Source organism: Peromyscus californicus, unplaced genomic scaffold, assembly GCF_007827085.1.
Source record: "Peromyscus californicus insignis strain IS unplaced genomic scaffold, ASM782708v3 Scaffold_23__1_contigs__length_62951481, whole genome shotgun sequence".
Classification (NCBI taxonomy): domain Eukaryota; kingdom Metazoa; phylum Chordata; class Mammalia; order Rodentia; family Cricetidae; genus Peromyscus; species Peromyscus californicus.
The window spans coordinates 61,333,171-61,345,422 of record NW_026294534.1 but is presented as its reverse complement, the minus strand read 5'-3'; the positions used below and the strand labels follow the sequence as shown (position 1 = coordinate 61,345,422).

The following is a 12,252-nucleotide window of genomic DNA, read 5'->3' as shown; positions in this document are numbered from 1 at the left end:
GATTAAAGGTGTGCGCCACTACCACTTGGCCCTTTATGTTGTTTTAAACTGAGAAAACATTGCTTAAGACATTTCTCAGCTGTTAGCCTGCCACCCAACTTAGTTCCTATGGAAGACCCTTCCCCTCACACAGATCATCTTGAGCCAGGGTTACAGGGAGAGCTAAACAAGTTTGGGGTGATGCCAGTGCCCCTGGTAGCAGGATGGCCCCAGGCCTCGGTCCTCAGGCACTGTAGAGTGGGCTTCACCCACCTCACTAGGCTCTGCCTGCAGATGCTGAACGTAGGCCACCTGTACACCTCAGACAACCTAGAGCCAAGCTGAGACCTCCCTAGAAGTTACAAGTGCCAGCTGCACTCCCTGCCATCTGAGACGTCAGCAGGCTCTGAGCTACACATTGGGCATCACCCTGGGCAACTGAAGCATTCACCGAGGCAGATCCAGCCCCCTGGACCTTTGATCCCTGGCCTCATGCCCTGCACTGGCTCTGCGTAGCTTCCCTGCCCATCACTTCCACCCTGGCCTGGATGACATGGCTCCAGCACCCTGTGTCCCCTGTCCCCGGAGGTGCAGAGCTCCCTTGTCGACCCTCTCTCTGCAGCTCAGTCAGAACTCCCAGCACTGGGTAGCACATGGGACCCACATGGGACCCTTCCATGGTCTGTGTACTACAGGACCTTGAGCTCAGGCTGCCATCCCTGTGTGAGGGCATGTAAGGAGCCCGGCTGTCATTGGCTGTGACTCAGGGCTTGTGCCGAGGAATGTCTCAGCTACAGCCTAAGCTAGGAATACGTGTTGAGGACAGGTGGCATGGAGTCTCCACATACTGGGCCCATTCAGAAGTCCCTTGCAGTTCCCTGAGCCTACAGCCAGGTAGCTGCTTCCTGTCGTCATTCAGTAGAGAGCAAAAGCCACAGCTGGGACCTTGGCAGATGGCATGAGTCTTGGCGATATTGCCTTCATGGCTCCTTGCAGGCTGGAGAGCCAGCGGGGGGGAGTGGTGTGTGTGTATGTGCATATATGTGAGGAGTGTAAGTGTGTGTATGTGTATGTGTGAGTGTTGTGCATGCACATATGAGGCCATGTGCTTGTGATTGTTGAGCGTGCACACCTCACACCCTGGGTGAGTTGTGAGAGGCAGGCCAGGGTTTGACGTCTCAGATGCTAGGTGCAGGCCACTCTGTCCCTCTTTGGACCTGATGAAAACATTCCGGGCCTGGAGCTAGGGTTCAGTGGGTACATTACTCGTCTGCAGCATTCCTGAGGCTCTGAGTTCATCCCCAGTTGCCAAGCAAACCAGGTGTGGTGCACACCTGTCATCCCAGCCCTGAGGAAGTGGAGGCAGGACAGTGAGAAGTTCAAGGTCAGCCTGGGCCACATTGTGAATTTGAGATTGGGCTAGGCTAGAGACCCTGTCTCCAAGAACAAACACATTTGAGCTGGGCAGTGGTGGTGACACATGCCTTTAGTCCCAGCACTCCAGAGGTCAGAGGCAGGTGGATGTTGGTGAGTTCAAGGCCAGCCTGGTCTACATAGTGAGTTCTAGGACAACCAGAGCTGTTACATAGAGGAACTGTGTCTCGATAAAAACCACACACAAAAACAAACACCCACGTTTGCATTAAGGCAGACACAGGCAATGGGGCCTTTTAGGTTTGGTTGCTGAGCCACGCAGGGCCATAGGATGGAATGCACACCGTGTCTGTCTGCAGACACATGTTGGCAGGAGTGCAGGCTGTTGGCTGCTGTGGCAGCTGGGTGCATTCTGACCTTCATGGATGCCCCAGGTCAGGGCAACCCCATTGACAGGTGGGGAATCTGAGTGACACCCAGAGGTCAGTGGTTGGGGTGAGCTCCTCTGTTGCCTGAGTCTGACAAGAGTGTGGGGATGAGCTGCCATCCTGTCCCTTTATGCCAGGAGATGCCACAGAGGAGATACTTCCATGTCCTGCTGTGCAGGTTGCACATTGGCAACCGTTGCATGGTGTCTGTGGGGGTGAGTGCTAGCTTGAGCTGCAGCCTCCCCGTACCAAGGACCACAGTGACATCCCGTCTCCCCACAGCACATCTCCATACCCCAGCCTGACTGCCCTGAGGAGGTACGGGCCTTCTCCTTCTACCTCTCCAACATCGGCCGAGACAGCCCTCAGGGCAGCTTTGACTGCATCCAACAGTATGTCTCCAGGTAAGGCCACCTGCCCTCAGGCCCCTAGGGACCCCCAGACTACCACAGCTAGACTGTGCCTCTTCCTGCAGTACCCCGGGCTGGCATGGCATGGCTCAGGTGGCACCCCATTGGTGGCACTTCCTCTTGTTCTGCAGCCACGGGGATGTACACCTGGACTGTCTGGGCAGCATCCAGGATAAGGTCACTGTGTGCGCCACTGATGACTCCTACCAGAAGGCCCGACAGAGCATGGCACAGGCAGAGGAGGAGACTCGGAGCCGAAGTGCCATCGTCATTAAGGCTGGAGGCCGCTACATGGGTGAGTGGCAGGTAGCATGCCGGGGCAGGAGCGTGGTCACGCTCTGCTCTAGACAGGGTGGGGTCTGTCCACATGCCATGTTCACAGGTCCACATGTCCATGTCGGAGGGTGTTGGAGGGTAGGGACTGTGGCTACAGGGCCCTGGGTCAGCCACCCTCTCCCAGTCTGTGGCCTTGGGGACCTTCATCAGAGAAGTGCAGGGCTATGGGTAGGTCAAGGCCCTACTTAGTGCTCCAGCTGACCCCAGGCACTCTTCCTAAGGGCACTGTGGCCACAGTTGCCGACTGGGAGGTGGGTGAACTTGTCCTCATGAGAACAACCCAGCAATGAATGGGTCAGCACCAGGCATTACCAGGGAGGAAGGAAGGGCCTCGTCTTGCTGTATGATGTTTTTTATTTGTGTAGTAACGTGTGTATTCCCAATACACCAGTGCAGCCTGCTTGGTCTGTGTGACGTTACTCACCCGGCTGTCAGTTGGTGTGCTCTTCCCGGGGAGACTGTTTCTCAGTAGCTCAGCCTCCACAGGTGCTTGTAGTGCTTGGTGCCGAGCTGAGGCCTTGTGGGCTTTGCTGTCCACTGTAGCATAAGTGGTGAGTTTGAGGCCAGCCTGGTCCACCGGAGACTCTGCCTTGGCGGGTGGGGAGGGGAGGTGCAGAGATGGCTCAGCGGAGGACCCAGGTTTGGTTCCAGGTGGTCCAGCGCCCTCTACTGGCCCCTGCACATATGGGCTCAGACATGCACACAGGCAAAAAACACTCTGCATATAAAAACAAGTACATCTCTAAAAAATAAGAGTTGGAATTTCGGGAGAACAAGGGAATCCGTGGCTGATATGTAGAACTGAATTGTATTGCAAAATAAAAAAATAAGTAAATAAAAAAAATAAAAATAAAAAAATGGTTAAAAAACAAAAGTAAATTACAAATTTTCTAAATAAACCTCATAAATTTGCTAAAAAAAAAAGTTGGGATTTCACATTGCTTCTCCCCAACCCCGCACACTTGCAGTGGGGCAGCTTGGGCAGGACTTCAGTCGAGTGGGCACGGCTGGACTTTGTCCTTTGTGCTGTCCCTGGTGACAGAGGCACTCTCAAGGTCAAGATGGGGTCTGCATGCATGTAAATGGATCTGTGGTCCTATGGACACGGTTTGGTTATCAACCTCATCTTGTCACACCTTGTCATAGTACCATGGTGACTTCTAAGACAGTCACTATTTAACTAATGGGCATACCTGTCATCTCAGCACCCAGGAGGCTGAGGCAGGAGGATGGTGAGTCGATAGCCTGGGCTACATAGTGAGACCCTGTCTCCATACCAGACTGAACCAGATTGTGAAGGGAGTTCTCCTGGCTGAAGGCCTCTAGGTGCTGGGTTTGCTCACGATGGCTTTCTGATGCCTGCACCTGCCACAAAGTACTGGGTGAGGCTGCCGTTCAGCCACAGGCATCCAGGTCTCTGCTGCAGCTGCTAGGGCAGCCTAGGTACCATGACCATACTGCCTTTAAAGCTGCAGGAGCAAACAGAGTTGGGCCTGGGGCTCCTGCAGGGCACCTGTGCCCGCAGGCTAGGGCTCTGATTTCACATGTCCCATGGTGGTTGGCTCTAACTCCACAGGCCGGGACGTGTCATCTCCCAGTGCCTGCTGTCTTTGGGCTGTGGCAAGACGCCCACACACTCAGTTGCACAGTCTCTCCCCCACCTCTCTTCTGCTGCCTACTGCTTGCTTTGCTGTGCTCTGGACCCTGATGCTGTTCCTGAGTGTTAAACCTGCTGCACCCTCTGTGGCAGGGTGTATGGCTGCCCACTGCACCCTGACACCCAATCTCTCATTGCAGGCAAAAAGGTTCAGTTCCGGAAGCCAGCACCAGGGGCAGCCGATGCGGTGCCTTCCCGGAAGCGGGCCACCCCCATCAACCTGGCAAGTGCCATCAGAAAGAGCGGTGGAAGCGGAGCCAGCAGTGTGGTACAGAGGCCCTTCCGGGACCGGGTACTGCACCTCCTGGCCCTGAGGCCCTACAGGAAGGCTGAGCTGCTGCTGCGGCTGCAGAAGGACGGGCTGACGCAGGCGGACAAGGACACCCTGGACAGCCTGCTGCAGCAGGTGGGTACAGACCAGCCTGACCACATGTGCAGTGAGCACTGGGAAAACAGCTCTCCAGGCTTCCTGACTCCAAGGTGGTCTCAGGCCCAGCCTCCTGGAGCCGTGCACATGTCCTCAGTGCTTTCCCAGCAGGCAGTACCCACGGACCCGTATGGTGTTGGAGCACCATTTTGGCAGGCAGCCACTGCCTGGAGACCTGCTCAGAGCTGTGTCTGTGACGGCTGTTAGCCTCCACTGTTCACACCTGGGCTATGCCTTCCTGCTGCGGGATCCCACCCACGGTACTTCCTGGGGCTCTGCACGGCAAGCACTGCTGCTGACCTCCAGCCACTAGCCGGGGTGAGGAGACTGCTCAGTGGGGAGAGGAGCTTGCTGTCTGGTGCTGCAGTCTGGCCACCTGAGTTCAGTCACAGCGTTTCCCACCTAATAACTGAAAAACACATTCAAGGGCCTGGTGAGACAGCTCGGTGGTTAGGAACACTGGCTGTTCTTGCAGAGGACACAGGTTCCATTCCCAGCACTCATGTGTTGGTTCACAACTGTAACTCCAGATTCAGGGGATCTGACACCCTCTTCTGGTCCCCATAGGCACCAGGCATGCACATGGTGCAGACACACACATTTGGGCAAAATGCCCACACATGTAAAACTACAAAAATAATAAATTTGACAGCACCAGCCAGGCCTTGGGGAACAGCATAGAGGTGGATTGGGGTTGACCTCGCCCTGTGCTCTGGGTAACAGCACAATATCAGGGGTCTCACAGAACGGAGACCGTGGAGTGCACAGGGGTGCAGCATCGGTCCCCAGGCCTCTCTCACGTAACCAGCCCTATCAACTGCACTTGGAATGGATGGTGTGTCTTGTGGGGTAGCAGAATCCCACAGGTTTGAGAATGGTCCTTTATAGCCTTCCCAGGTCAGCAGAGGCCCTGAGCTCTGCAATGAGGAGGCTTTAGCACAAGCAGGGCAGTCCAGGTGGGTAGACAGACCAAGGAAGCCAGAGAAGTCTGCCCTAGGGCAGGATGCTGGCAGTAGTAGATGGTCAGACCACATGCCATCCTGGAAATGTGTCCATGCTGTGGAGAAGCTGTGAGTGAAGGGCATGGCAGTGCACCATTTAACCTCAGTGCTATCGTGAAGTGACCATCACTCAGCTTGGCATGCTGGCACACCTGTGATCCCAGTACCCAGAGACAAGCAATTGTAAGTTCAGGGCCAGTCTGGACTACAAGGCAAGGCTGTATCTCCAAATCCCAAAACCCATTCCTCTCAAATGGCAGCAGAACTCAGAGTACTTACAGGTTATGGTCTTGGTACAGCTGAATGGCTGGTGTGTGCATATGCCTCACACAAGGCTGGCACAGACGTGGCCTTGGCCCCTTCAGGCCCCTCTGGTGAGATGCCCTGAGTCTCAGCTGACAGACAGCCTGGGATGAGCGAGAGAGAACTGGCTGGTGGTCACCAATCTGAAAGGGGTGGAGGCTTGTGAGGGGTTGTGGGTATATGGATGGCTTGCTGTCCCTCATCCAAAAGACAATCTAAACCTTCTGTGTGACCGGTGGTCAAGCACAGGGAAGCTGAGGTGGGATAGCGTGAGTACACAGGTGCCATCCTCATTCATGTCCCTGTAGAATCCCCAAGCACTCACCACCCCAGACTTCCTCAGTGACAACTGGATATCCTGCAGGTGGCCAGTGTAAACCCCAAAGACGGCACGTGCACTCTGAGGGACTGCATGTACAAAGATGTGCAGAAGGACTGGCCTGGCTACTCTGAGGGCGACCAGCAGCTGCTGAAGCGAGTGCTCGTGCGGTAAGGTCCTGTGTAAACGTGGGGGGCAGCAGCCCCACCTCCAGCCCCCTCCAGCTCCAGCCTCAGAGGCCTTGGACAGGCCACAGCCTGACAGATGGCTCTCGATCATAGCTGTCCCCAACAGTGCAGGCTCCTCTGGGCCGGGGTGTCCCATCCATGTCCCCATGGCTTCTAATGAGCCTCTTGGGCTCACAGAGTACACGCGGCAGACCCCAGGAGAGTGGCACAATAATTAAATGCCTCCCCTGGGCACTGGTGCTGGGAGTGGAGCAGCTAATTGGTTCTTGAGTGATTTCTCCCTGAGAGACTGCCATCGATTCCTCAAGTTTAGGGACACCAGCTCACTCTGGCGGCCTCGAACTCACAGATCCGCCTGCCTCTGCCTCTCGAGTGCTGGGATTAAAGGCGTGTGCCACCACCGCCCGGCTTCTTTTTATAGCCAGGGTCTTAGACAGACAATGCATGTCTTAACTCCTGGCCTGCCTCCTGTCCCTGCCCTCCACTAGTGCTGCGCTGACAAGTGTGCGCCCCATTGTCAGGGGTTACCTGCACCCAAGTGCTGAAGGTGTCCACACTTCACCTGTGTGAGTGGCACTAGTCATCACTTCTAATGCCATTTCCCCGTGATGAGCCATTGGGTACTCAGTACCAGGTCACGGTGGGAGTGAGGGTGATACCTTGTGCGTGGCAGGACCACATACAAGGTCACAGCGCACACACAGGGTGCTGACTGCCCACACCTCAGCATGCCAGGGCAGGAGTCCTCCCTGAGGACCCAGATTGGCTCTGCTGGGCATCTGTCCTGCATACAGCCCAGCTCTGGCTCTGGGAATCTGGCCCTCTGTGTAGCCATAGTCCCCAGGGCACAGTGGCAGTGCCACTATGGTGCCTCTACCACTCTTCTACAGGAAGCTGTGCCAGCCGCAGAGTGCCATCTCAGACTCCACTGCCTCCAGCCCACCCGGGGAGCACGGGCGTGCAGCCTCACCCTCTCAGGTACCCGCCTGGGGATAGATGAGTGTGGAGTCGTCATTGGTACCCCACAGCCCTGTGTGTCAATGTCCACTGCCTAAGTCATGCTCCCTCGGGGCCGGGAGGGTCTGTCTGGGTGGCCATGTGCCCCCAGATCTTGTCCCTTCACCTTCCAGTGCCCACAGCCATGGATCTGCAGAATGCCTGTGAGTGGCCTTGCTCCCTTCTGTCACAGCCCAATCAGGGCAGGCACCTGTATGGAGGGACCGCCTTCCCTTGTGTGTGGCCAGCTGTGTGTGGGCGCCCCCGTGTGGCCACAGCAGGCCCTGACGGTGGTTACTAGTTCTCTGCTCACTTTTCAGAAACGGCCACAGTCCACAGACTTCATTGACCCCCTGGCCAGCAAGAAGCCCCGGATCTCACACTTCACACAGCGAGCACAGCCTACCCTCAATGGCAAACTGGGCCCCCCCAATGGCCATGAGACCATGCTGCCCACCCTGGGGCCCACCCCCACGGACACCTTCAGTTCTAGCCATCTGCCCCCACGGCTGGAGCCCCCACGGACCCATGACCCCCTGGCTGATGTCAGTAATGACCTGGGCCACAGTGCCCCGGACTACAAGCACCAGGAGGCCACCCCAGCCCCAGCCTCTCACCTCAGTCTACCCCTGCTGACGGACTTTACCCAGTCTGAGCGACCTACTGGCTCCTCACACAGTCACAGCCGACCCAAGAAGAAGTCCAAGAAGCACAAGGACAGAGAGCGGCCCCCTGAGGACAGGCCCCCTGAGGACAGGCCCCCTGAGGACAGACCCCCTGCTCCACAGCCGGACGTCCCTGCCGCCCCTGCATTGCTCCCAGACACCTCAGGTCGGTACCACCCGGTTGTTTCTCTGAGCCGCTGGGGTGTGGGGTGTGAGAACAGCACTGGAGTCAGGACCTGGGGCCACTGTTTCTGGCCACCAGCCTGCTCAGTGCTTGGAGCTTGGGGCTGAAGCACGCATGCCAGGTTAGCATGGGAAGCAATGTCTGGGAGCGCTGATGCCCTGGGCCAGTGAAGAGAGCAGCTGTATCCAGGGCGCAATGCAATGGCTGCAGGGACAGGAGGACCCACGGGGAGTGAGGCAGAGGCATCTGGAGCCTTGTGTCTGCAGTCCTTGAGAGCAGACCTCTGCAGACCACTGCCACGCCTGCTGAAGGGCTGTCAGAGGCCATAGGCCGCTGCTGGCTTTGTCTGACGGGGACAGTCCAGAGGGTCTCAGTGACAGACGGGGCGTACTACCCTCCAAGAAACCACAGCCCCATCCTGACCAGAAACAAACTCAGAAGCCAGACACAGTCCACACCCCTGCAACAGAGCCCAGCACAGCTGGCTTCCCCTCGTGAGGACCAGTTGAGGTCACCTGGCCCCGTGTGCTTAGGCAGGATGTTGTGGCTGCACAGGACACTCTTTTTCCCTCCTTCCATTGAGGCCTAGCCCATGGGATGACTCTGCTCATGTTCAGTGGGGCCTCAGCAGATGCCTTCGGTGGACCCCTGCTCCGCCATCTCTGTCCCTGCGGAACCTTGTCAGCTCCGTAGTGCAAGTGTCCAGGGTCTCACTCAGTTAGCACCTGCCACTGAGCCCTGCAGCCTGAAGAGCAGCACCGGGGGTCGGTCGGGGGCCTTGAAGCCACAGTAGGTTAGGCTGAGAGCATCTGATTGAAATGGGGTGTATGGGGACCTTGAGCTGCTGGCCCAGGGAAGCAGCAAGTGTACCCTGTCATCCCGGCCATGGAGGGTAGCCCAGGCTACCTATAAATGAAACCTGCAAATGAAAACCAAATAAATGAATTAAATGGCTGGAAAATGGTACTCTGCCTGGCAAGCAACTCATGCCCAGGTACTGCCTGCACCTTGCTCTCACCTTCCTAGATCCCACCAGCTCCTGGTGGTGGGTTTGGTCGGGAATGCCGTGTGGAGGACCCGCTCCTGGCCAGCCCAGCCCACAGCGTGTGCTGTGCAAAGGACTAGGGTCTGATGGGGTCTCAGTGAAGGCTAGTGCCAGCAAGGTTTACAGTTGTGCCTTCAGAGACAGCAACATCTGCCCTGTTGTCTGCATGGCCAGGGTGTGTCTCCAGCCAGTGCAGATGCCCCACACTGCCAGCCATGGCTGGGCTATGTGGCTGTAGCCTGGACAGTGGGTTCCCACTCTGGCCAGCTGGTCTCAGCACATGGCCCACTGCTAGTGCCCAGACTTGTGGCCATCACGCATGGCTTGCACCCCCCACCCCGGCCCTGGACTAAGGGTGCATTGCTCATGCAGGTCTGAATGGAGCCTGTGCCAGTGTCCCCACGGCCACATCAGAGACCCCGGACTATTTGCTGTGAGTATCTTACCTAGGCTGTGCCCCCATCCGGACCCTGCCTGAGCCAGGTGCTGCTGCCCACTGTGCCCTTGAGCCCCAGCAGCCCTTCTTGTCCCTCAGGAAATACCCTGCCATCTCCTCATCAGAGCAGCGTCAGAGCTACAAGAATGACTTCAACGCCGAATACAACGAGTACCGGAGCCTGCACGCGCGCATCGAGCAGATCACGCGCAGGTTCACACAGCTCGATGAACAGCTCAGGCAGCTGAGCCAGGGCTCCGAGGAATATGAGGTAGTGCTAGCCATCCAGAGCCAGCAGTGACCAGGGTCAGAGTGTGTGACCTGGGCTGGGTCCTAGCCTCAGGACGTCTTGTAGCGCACACGGGTTTCTGGGGCATCCACTTCCAGAGAGGGCTGACATTTGGGGCTTTCCCAGGTGGGACATAATTAAATTAGTTCTTGGTGTTTCCCCCCAGACAACCCGTGGGCAGATTCTTCAGGAATACCGGAAAATCAAAAAGGTGCGTGAGGCAGAGTGGGTGCTGAGTGGGAAGCCCGCCTGGCCCGGGTGCTGGCTGGCTGGGTCTCACCCGCGCCTTGGTTCCCTGCAGACCAACACCAACTACAGCCGAGAGAAGCGGCGCTGTGAGTACCTGCACCGCAAGCTGGCCCACATCAAGCGGCTCATCGCGGAGTACGACCAGCGGCAGCTGCAGGCCTGGCCCTAGCGCACCAGCCGCAGTCCCGAGGGCTCCGCCTGCCTTTTCTAGTTTTCTATGAACTCGGCCCTTTGGCTGCCACAGAGACTGTCTATTTTTGTACCTTTTCTACTCCGTGCCTCCTCCACGGCCCATGCCTCCAGGGTTAGAGGCTACAGGGAGAGTGGGCAGTGCCAGGCCCTGCCACCTTCAGATCCCCACTGGCAGTCACTGCAGCTCCCGGCTGTGCCTGAAGCCCTCCGCGGTGGCCTCGGCAGCACATGGTCCTCAGCCCCCACACACCTGCTCTTCATGTCCCATGGAGGCTGCGTTGGGCTTGTGCTGCCGGCCTCGCTCCATCCCTCCATCCGTTGTGGGTCCTGGGGTCCTCTCTGGCAGGGGGACTGAGGGTGGTGCCTTGCTCGCCTTCTCCAGGGCGCAGGCCTGTGGCCCCCAATTGCTGCTTTCTTACTGTGCCTCGTCTTCTCATACCCCAAATCCTAGGGGCCATCCGTGTGTGTGCGTGCGTGTGCGTGTGCGTGTGTGTGTGTGTGTGCGCGCGCGTGTGCGTGGGTTCTGAGCTGTGCACATTCAGAAGGAAGCTATGGTGGGCATGTGCTGGAGGCTGCAGGGTCCCTGCACCCACAGCTGCAGAGCAGGGAGAGCAGAAGCTCAAACACAGATGTCTATTTTTCTAAACCTTGGGGGTGTCTCTGGATGGCTTCCAAAGAGCCTGGCTCCCAGGAGGCACCTGCCTGGTCCAGTCCTACCCTACCCAGCTTTTTGCTTTTCTTTGGGACCCCTGGGGTCCTCAGACCCTATCGGAAACCAACCCTTCATGTTTAAACAGCTGTTGGTTTCTAAATGGGCCAGGGCTAGATTCTCGGCACAGTGCATGTCCCACGCTGCACTGCGCTGGGGCCGGCACCCCTCTCCTGCCCTGGGAACTCCACCCAGGGACTATCAGTTGAATTGGTCTGTTTTGTTCTGTTGTCTTGAGATTTATGAAGGGGGTGCAGGGCCAGGCTCCAGGGCTGCGGGTGCTGGTAGGTTAGAGAGGGTCTAACTTATTGGTGGTCTCCGCCTTTGGACTGTACAGTGGATAGTCTACTTTGAGCCATGGAGTTGGTGTTTACAGTCTTCACTTTTGCCAAAACGTTACAATTGACAGGAGAGGCGGCGCCTCCTGGGGACCCTTTCTCAGAACCTGTCTTTTGTACACTAAGCAGGTGAACCGCCGACTTTTAAAGTCTATAATAAATTTGATGGAATCGAACCCTCTTGTGTTTTGTGTATGTCACTGCAGGATGTGCAGTGGCCCTAAGTGAGGACTTGGCCCAGGGTCCCCTGTGGCCAGGCAGGCAGGCTGGGGTGGCCAGGCACTAGGGCAGACTTGGGCACAAACAGGGTGGGCTCTCCCGCAGCGCCAAGACCCGCAGGTGAGACCTTAACTCCAGCTCCTAAGAAGGATGGGGCGGGAAGATTTCTTGGGCCTGCTTTAAAAACAGCAGATCGCAGCAAGGGTGTTGGGGTCTTGAGCTGGGGTCCGGCCAGCACTCCCGAGGCGCTGGAGCTGAGCAGACAGCAGAGGCTGGCCTTGCACCAGGGCAGTCTGTGAGCATGTTTGTTTTCAAAGGGAAGGGCCGGGGTCAGCCGGCCTCCAGGCCTTGGCCAGACTTCTGAGAGTTCCGAGGCGGCTGAGGAGGCGGAAGGAGAGCCAGGCGGCGCCCTGCGGGCCGCTGTGTACCCACCACCTGGGAACAGCCTGGCCGTGCTCTTCATCCCGTCCCTGGAGCCCTGGTTCCACACACCGCCCAGGCGAAGCGG

The 12,252-nt window shown here is 57.4% G+C and overlaps 1 protein-coding gene across 1 annotated transcript in view; it reads left to right on the top strand.

Annotated features, from left to right (window-relative positions):
- Ell (elongation factor for RNA polymerase II) overlaps window positions 1-11,701 on the top strand; it is a 48,033-nt gene extending 36,332 nt beyond the window's left edge. The window contains exons 3-12 of the mRNA XM_052752617.1: window positions 2,064-2,185; window positions 2,323-2,486; window positions 4,325-4,590; window positions 6,280-6,404; window positions 7,313-7,400; window positions 7,739-8,249; window positions 9,685-9,745; window positions 9,848-10,019; window positions 10,204-10,248; window positions 10,339-11,701. Of these exons, the coding sequence (XP_052608577.1) occupies window positions 2,064-2,185; window positions 2,323-2,486; window positions 4,325-4,590; window positions 6,280-6,404; window positions 7,313-7,400; window positions 7,739-8,249; window positions 9,685-9,745; window positions 9,848-10,019; window positions 10,204-10,248; window positions 10,339-10,455 (1,671 nt within the window). The 3' untranslated portion in view covers window positions 10,456-11,701. The remainder of the gene's footprint in view (window positions 1-2,063; window positions 2,186-2,322; window positions 2,487-4,324; window positions 4,591-6,279; window positions 6,405-7,312; window positions 7,401-7,738; window positions 8,250-9,684; window positions 9,746-9,847; window positions 10,020-10,203; window positions 10,249-10,338) is intronic.
- The last annotated feature ends 551 nt before the right edge of the window (window positions 11,702-12,252 follow it).